This window comes from Poecilia latipinna, unplaced genomic scaffold (genome assembly GCF_001443285.1).
Source record: "Poecilia latipinna isolate Pla-1442-1.1 unplaced genomic scaffold, P_latipinna-1.0 Scaffold857, whole genome shotgun sequence".
In the NCBI taxonomy this organism is placed as follows: Eukaryota; Metazoa; Chordata; class Actinopteri; order Cyprinodontiformes; family Poeciliidae; genus Poecilia; species Poecilia latipinna.
Window position 1 is genome coordinate 153747 of NW_015113473.1, and position 8418 is coordinate 162164.

Genomic DNA, 8418 nt, shown 5'->3' on the forward strand with positions numbered 1-8418 from the left:
AGAAGTTTTTTTTTTTTTTTTTTTTTTTTTTATAGACAAATGATTCTCTTTACACAAATAAAAATCTGAAAAGTGTGGTGTGCATTTATATTCCGCTAAGGCTGGCTGGGCTGTACATGATTATTATTTGTTTTTTTTATCAATTATTAAAATTTTTAGTTTTTGAAAATGGCATTTTTGGAAAAATCTGGATTTTTTTGTTTTTCCGCCAATGCAAGCTTTGTGTTTCCATAGTTAGGAGCGGTGTTGTTTGACAAGTGTGTTTTAAAACTTCTGTCATTTAGACTTTCAATTCAGGTCAACTTTATGACAGCATATTAGTCAGGCTATGATTTTAATGTTTTTTTTAATTCCGAGAATGAAGTCCTAGTCAAAGTTATAAGAATACAGTTGTAGTAAAACAAGTCAAAGTAATCTGAGAATTAAGCGTTAATATTACCAGAATAAGTTTGTAATATTCAGAGAACAAAGTAATAATTTTGGAGTGTTCCCTTAATTCTTTCATGCACGTTTAAGAAATCCTTTAATCATTTCCCATAGCAACCATTCAGCTGTGCAAAACACCTGGGTGGACCTAGCCCGCCTTCTAGCCAGAGCTCCTCCTCATAAATGCCGTTTCCAAGCTTCTAAGCTTCCAACTCATAGAGCAGCCTTACCCCAACAACTCCCCCACTCAGCTCCTTCAGACTAGCCAGCAGAAATTAGCAAACACCTGGTGGAACTGCACATCTGCTGCACTCATTATACAAGTTACTGAGTTACTTAATATGGGAGGAATGTTGTGACGACTTCCTGAATGTAGAGTTTCAGAAACAGTCCGAGTTTTTATAGAGACATAGGCACACATTCCCTGAGGCATGATCCCTCCGCCACTGTGTTCTGATACTTTTTTGTTACTGGGATTTTACTTGGGGTGGGGGGGATAACACAAAGAGCAATAATACTAAATGTGCTGAACCGATGTCCACTGAATGTGTTCCCATCTATGTGTGCGCGGCTGCTGTTAGCTGCCCGGCAGCACAGAGTACAGCCCAGACACTGGGGGTCAGGAGCGCTCCTCAGGGACACCCCGACCCTGACCTCCATTCCAGAACTCTCGGCTGCTGCAGACGACAGAAAAAATAAGACGCAGTCCAGAACCAATAGGATGTGACCGCTTCCTCAAAGCCCCCTGGAAACCCTGATATTTGTCGCCAGGGAAAGATCTAATTCCGCAGCTCGGAAACGGAGAACTTCACAAGGCTTCCTGCAAGCCATGCTGACATATATGTAGCCGAAGTTATTATTTTCCAGTCTCTTAGAGACTTCTCATTCCCTCTTCCCTCCCCCCGTTTCTCTCTGTCCGTCTCCCTTTTCCCCCATTTCCCTTCTGTCCATCCGGTCTGTGTGAAGGAAGGATAAAGGTCGTCCTTTTGTCATCAAAACTCCAGATTAGTTTTGCCTCGGTGCATCTGACTCTCTGCTTTATCACTGTGGCCAGAGGAGCCACAAGGTTCAGCTCACGCCTCTGCAAGTAATAACTCCTACCAGCCACTATTCCATTCTCCGCTGCTATCTCCTACACTACTATTACTACTCCATTCACGGGGTAGAGGGGTGGGGGATTATTTTCATGGCACCGGCTTTATTGTGGCGTAGAGTGAAGACTGACAGGAAAGTGGGGTGCACGAGGATGTGTCACGCAACATATGTCACTAGCTGCAATCAACCTGACAAAGTTCTAATGGTTGCTTTAGTCCTCGGAGGCCCGGAGTTAAGTATAAATGAGCTGCTGACAGCGTGTCACAAGCCAAACTGGGTTGTATTTTAATATTTCTTCATTGATGTGGGTCTTTTTGTGGTGGGGATCGGGGGGTTTCCTGTGACTTGATGACTTGGTGGTTTTTTGCTGAAAGTCGCTTATTTTTGCTAATGGCGCAGCTGCTCTCGGAACGGGTGAAATGAAATGAAGGACGTTGCTGGAACGTTTCCTCTGGCATCGGCTCTCGAAAGAAATGCCTGTAGGTCTGACAGGAGGGGGCGGGGGGGAGCTGCCAAGAGGGATTGGAGATCTTCGGAGGATTACGTAAATATGGCTTGTGATCTAGACAAGTATCTGCGAGAGCTCGAATGCGGCATAAGATGATTACGCTGTCAATTAGAGCACATGAATTAGCTTACACCTTGTCTGCTCTCAGAGGAGTTTATTAACCTTTTTCCACTCGTGTAAACACCGCCAGCCCCCCGGCTTCCAGCCGTAAGGACTTCAGAGGGCCGGAGCGGACCGCAGGTCAGCCGAGGTACACCGAGGTCACAGACAGCATTCCAATTAGATAGCTCTCATGATTCCATGATGTCAGCCTCAGTTTGGTCAACTTTAGAATCTACAAGCGTTTTGGATTTCTATTAGTCATTCTGACTAATAGAAGAAGCACCCAAGGGAAATATGGAGGGAAAAAATGGTATTTGTTTTTTTTTTTTGTTGTATTTTGTTTTTTGATTAATCAACCTTAAAAATTTGATAGAAGTAGCTTTTAAACAGGCTGTCTAAAAAAGTCTTTTCAGTCACTTTGTAGCAACAACACTCTCAGACTTCTACTGATGCAATAAATTAAGCCATTTTGCAGACAAATTCAAACTTAAGTGATCAAATTTAATAATAATTTATTAGTCTAAAACCTTTAAAGTTTTCTATCTTGAGGACTAAAGGTCTTGACCCAGGAAGTGATGTCACACATTTTCCATTCATTCGCTATTTAACTTATGCAACCGGCAAAGTTTGCGCATGTGAAATTTTGAGCTCGTACACGAGAAAGTAGAAACATGTTAAACTTTTGTCGCTGTCATCGTCGCGTCCCGTTTGTTGGGCTCACCTCGAGTGGCAGAAAACCTTGGCCTTTCACTGTCTGAATAGTTAATAACATTAGAAACTACCAAGGAAAAAGTAATGATAAAAATACTTTATTCTACTACATCAGAAAACTCTCATGAGAAAAATGTAACTTATACAACGCATCAATTTTAATGCAAAGGAATTTGGAGAAATTGAAAATAATGAAAAATAAAATAAAATAATGGAAACTGTCAGGAATGTTTAGAAAAATATCTTATCAGAGGTGTAGAGTACTCAGAAGTTGTACTCAAGTAAGAGTACAACAACTTCAGTATACTTTTACATTAGTAATCGTAATTAGGGATACAAATTTAGCTCAATATGATCAAACATATTGATGTTTGATCATCAATATGTTTGGTCACATGTCCAACATCCTACCCCTTCAGAAACTCAAACAGTGACGATACTGAAATAAACATCGGTTCTTCACATTGGCCCAGTTACACCTATCAGACTGATATCTATATGTTAAAAATAGCTACCACCAGGAAGATGCCGATATATCGATCATCCCTACTCATAACTGACACGATGAATCCAAGGCTTTCTCTGAATAATCCCCATTCACACATTAGCTTTAATTTCTTTTAATCCACTCATTATTTTAACATCTGCGGCAATACTGCTGAAGCTCTCCAAGAACCTACTGTACACGCACCGGTGGTACAGTAATAACAACAACAGTCTGATTTAAGTGAGTGGCGTTTCCAGCGGAGAAAGCCACTTATTGTAAATGAATGGTGTCTTTTAAAGTCCGTACGCTCAGGGTGCAGAGTGCAAACAGAAGCAGCGTGGTGCCAGGGTCACAGAGAGAGAAAAGACGTGCTGTACTGACTTCGGCTGCTTCAAATTATGCTGGTTTGCTCCGAGTTTCACAAGAAGAGTGTGACCAACAGATCAGACTGCGGATGCTTTTGTAGTCCGGTGCGCGCGTCTATGCAAAACCGGGGAAAAGCGATGGGAGAGAGGGAGGGGAAAAAAAAAAAAACTAATGTGGACACGCCAAAAAGAGACGAACACAAATCAAAACAAAGCACGCAAACACAAGAGAGATCCAGAGAATGAGGAAGACAGAGAGAACAGCAGAGTCCCATCTGTCAAACAAATGTGAGGATGCTCCTAACTCACACACACACACTCTGTTGCACACGCAGGCACACCACAGCAAGCATCATTTAGTCTGAACTTGAGCGATATCTGCATTTGTCCTTTAGCAGTGGCTCCTCGGGGGCCACTGTAGAAGTTGCATGGAAGTTTGTTTAGAGCTGAGCAAGTGTGTTAAGCTTTATGAGAGCCCATGGGAGACTCTGTGGCACACACACACACACACGCACACACATATCTACACACAAACATGCAGAAGCTCAGGCACGAGGCTTGGGCGGCAGCTCACAGTGGCCCCAACCAATAGTGAGGAGTTTGTTGTCATAGCAACAGTAAAATGAGATGACTTTACTGTCAGCCGTAATGTTTCATGGCCCCCTTGCCGCTATGGCAACATAACAAGGAGGAGGAAGAGGAGACGGGAGAGAAAGAGAGCATCAGAGGCATCTCTGCATTCCGGTGGACTCCTACCAGGAACAATGTCACTGCGATGTCCTTTCTTCCTCCTCAAGACAAACACAGTCACAAACACACCACCCCGACAAGCCTGTCAGAAACAGGCATCAACACACACACACACACACACACACACACACACTCACACCCACAACTTGAAAAGCCTATCAAACGCCCCCCTCTTCCACCTCGCCCATTGCTTTGATTTGCCCGCTCACTATTTTCAGCTCCGGTGCCATATCGTCACCGGGCCCCCAATTTGAATTCATTATGCTCAATGTCAATATTGGTGCAACAACGGCGTACCTCAAGACAGGTACAGCTTGTTGAATGAGCGCGTGCGCTTGTCAGACAGCGGGAGAGGCGAAACGAAGAGGAGGAGGAGGGGGGAGGAGGAAGGAGAGACGAGCGAGATCAAAGAGCCACACCAACTCCTGCTAAGCGTTTTCCCTTCGCCGTGGAGACGGCGGGGAAGCAGCGGAGCGGAGGGGTGAGTGACTGCGGGCCGGCCCCGGCTATATGCGGCGGCTGTGCATCACAGCTCTATATTTAGCTCAGTCCTTCCACGATGGCCTGTCAACACCGCTAAGCAGCTATCTGTGCTGATAAAAGTGTGAAAAACGGAAGATAGGTGGAAGAGGAGCAGACACATATGAGGGGAGGAGGAAGGACAGGAAGAAAGAAGAAAAAAAAAGGCAGACGAGAGTGGAGATGAGTTGTTTTGCTCTGTCGCCATGGCGACGCGGCAGCCGGAGCTGTGGCGCGCTGACAGTTGTCACGCTGCGGCCGGTCGCCGTGGGTGACAGCTGTCAGTCAGCGGCGCAGAGTGAGGGGGGACAGATCGGCCGATGATCACCTTGGATTAGAGAGCGATCGCAGCATACAGAGAGAGGCCAGAACATATCAAGGCTTAATCCTCATGTCCTAATGGTGCTGCTGTGTGGCTATCCCTGTGTACATCCATGCACTGATAAAACAAACTGGTAGAATTCAACCCAAATAATGGGTCGGTCTCTATCTGTGTTTCTGTAATACATTTGATCTACTTGCTTAAGTTGTCAGCGCTTCTCTGCTTAGGGTTCAAATGTAGGAACCATGCAGACGGTTCAGCTGTGGAAAATAAATACATTTATTATTACCACACCAACATGTCTTTAATTAAGAAAGTTGCATCTGTCTACATCAGCTGTTTTGGAGTTTCTCAGTGACATCTTAACTTCCACTGCGTGAAGCATCTTCTGCTGCATCTACTGCAAACATCCCCTATTATTTTACAAGTGAGGAGATTATTTATTAATCGATAAGTCAAGTGTATTTGCATAACACGTTTCAGCAAACAAGGCAGTTCAAAGTGCTCTTACATCATAAAAAAAACGAGTAAGAAGTCATAAAAACTGCATACAGTCAACAGTTAGCTATTTATTGCTGTGTGCACAGCTGTTTGTTTTTAAATTGTTGAAACAATAGTTACAGTTGACAACGTCTGAAATTGTTGCGTCCTGATTTACTTCACATCCAGTCTGCGTAAGAAAAACATGATAAAATGTGACTCAAAGATGTCACGTTAACTTTTTGTATCATTTTTGTCCAGGTCAACTTAAAAAGTGAGCTATTAGTGCAACAGAAAATTTGGGACTTTGTTGAGATCTGATATTAATACTGCTGTTTTGACAGTATTGACCAATATAGTACTCTTTTAAAAACATTTTATTACTCAATTAATCGTCAGAACTAAACGCGGAGAAGTTGCATCCAGTTTTTATCCTCCACTAATCTAGAAGGACTGATGTTTGAGATCTAAAGAAAGCCAATACTTTGAATTAAACCAGTATTGAAATTCACAGTTACAAACTACTATCCTTGATTACAACATGAATATTTCATTGTTTAAATTGAATGCCAGGCAAAACTCCTTTTTACAGTGTATGCGCTTTAGCTTTCATTCATGTTTGCGTGGGTGTTGCTTTATGCGTGGACGCGTGTGTGTGTGTGTGTGTGTCTCTGTTCTCAGGCTCCGAGCGGGCAGAGCAGATTAGGTTTTAGCTGGAGTTGCTGCCGGGCGCCTTCCCACAGCTGTCTGCGCTAGAGGACAATCAAAGGCCCAGTTGCGCGCCTTCTTCTGATTGTGGTGTGACGCTCGGGCCCGTTCCCCTTCAATTACCGCGCTCTGCCTGCGTGTAACGAGCTCAGCATTGCTCTTATGCTGGCAGGATAATGGTCTGATTGGAGCAGGGATGGATTTGAACTCACACTTTAATTTGTTTCTTTTCTTGGTAAATTACCCCCGATCACGATCATGTCTCGTCACAGATATCCCGCTGTGGAACTAAGTCTCATCATTTGGACGCCGTTCCTGATGTTGTAAAATCCAGGAATTTAAGAAGGGTTTCTTTTCTGCTCTCAATTATCGCGCCAACCCCTGACAATTATATTTTCTCGTGCTGCAGAGATGTTAAATCACCGGCACAGTTTCTGAGGCCCCTGCAACCATTAGACCTTTAACTGTTTTCACGTGTTATGACAGCAACCCCGTGTAATGTCAATACTGTGCTGTTACACTGGTAATTAGAGGGGTGGTTGTACAAGGAAAGATTTCCTCAGCCGCTGAAGCACTAAATTTGCCACACCAGTCGGAATTAGACGGAAGGCCTCGGAGGGAGATGATGATGCAGATTTTCCCTCTCAGATGTAATTCTGCCTAATTGCAAAAGGAGTCAAAATCTCCTTTTTGACTTTTAGCGAAAGGGAAGGCTTAATAAAACACCGACAAGCTGACCTTTTTTCTACTCTTTCTGTTTCCTTCCACCTTTGTCGCTTTGCAGGAGTGAGCCCTGGGCTGGATGGGACCCACCATGCCCCCCAGTAAGAAGGCCCAGAGCCCCAGCAGCGGGGCCAGCGCTTCGCAGGGCATGAGCCCGCCCTACCGGCAGGGGGACCCCGCCACTGCGGCGTCCGAGGCCGAGGCGGCCGACCTCTCGCTCTCCCTGTCCGCCTCCTTCTCCAAAGCCGAGGACGAGGAGCTCACCAGCCTCTCCTGGCTCCACGAGAGCACCGACCTCCTCAACAGCTTCAGCCACTCCGGGCTGCGTAGCGTCTCCCCTCTGCAGGATCCCGACAGTCAGCACCCACGCTCGCCTTCCTCCTCGTCGCCGTCCCCGGACGACGTGTTGCTCGGCGACGCGCACTCGGCGTATGACCTGGCGGCGGGGGCCAACCGGAAACCGCCGTACTCCTTCAGCTGCCTGATCTTCATGGCCATCGAGGACGCGCCCAACAAGCGGCTGCCGGTGAAGGACATCTACGGCTGGATTCTGGAGCACTTCCCTTACTTTGCGAACGCTCCGACGGGTTGGAAGAACTCGGTGCGGCACAATCTGTCGCTCAACAAGTGTTTCAAGAAGGTGGACAAAGATCGCAGTCAGGTAAAGAAATCAACAACTCTTCATACACAGGTCCAGGTTAAAACCTTAGGTGTGTTTATTGGGTTTTAATCAAGTGAACTAAAATGATGTGAAGGTTTTGAAGTTCCAGGTGACTTCTCAGATCAATTGTGTGAAATAGTTTTTTTGTAAAAGTAGACAGACAGTATTTGTAAATATGTTGGGAAAGTGAGCGGAAATGTTCCAAATACACTGAAATGAGATGCAAACAAATTTTCGGAATAGTGGAGCTTATATTTATAGCACATTTCAGCAACAGTTCAAAATGCTTTCTAACATAAAAACATATTACAGTAACCAGTCATGCAACAAACATGGACATTAGAACTGGGGTGATGTGTTTTTTCTTCCTGGTTTTAGTCAGAACTCGATCAGCAGCTTTCAGAAACAGACGCAGCTGTCTGATTGGTTTTCTATGCAGATCTAAAAAGTCATATGCAGTGGCATAATATCATTATTATGTTTGAAAAGTATTCATAATTCTTAAACATTTCAACATATTGTCACGTTACATCAAACTTTTACATGTTTTATTTGGATTTC

The 8418-nt window shown here is 44.6% G+C and overlaps 1 protein-coding gene across 1 annotated transcript in view; it reads left to right on the top strand.

Moving 5' to 3' along the window:
- The window catches only part of ches1 (checkpoint suppressor 1), a 90923-nt gene that overhangs the window by 32641 nt on the left and 49864 nt on the right, over positions 1 to 8418 (top strand). The window contains exon 2 of the mRNA XM_015048033.1: positions 7258 to 7857. Within this exon, the coding sequence (XP_014903519.1) occupies positions 7276 to 7857 (582 nt within the window). The 5' untranslated portion in view covers positions 7258 to 7275. The remainder of the gene's footprint in view (positions 1 to 7257; positions 7858 to 8418) is intronic.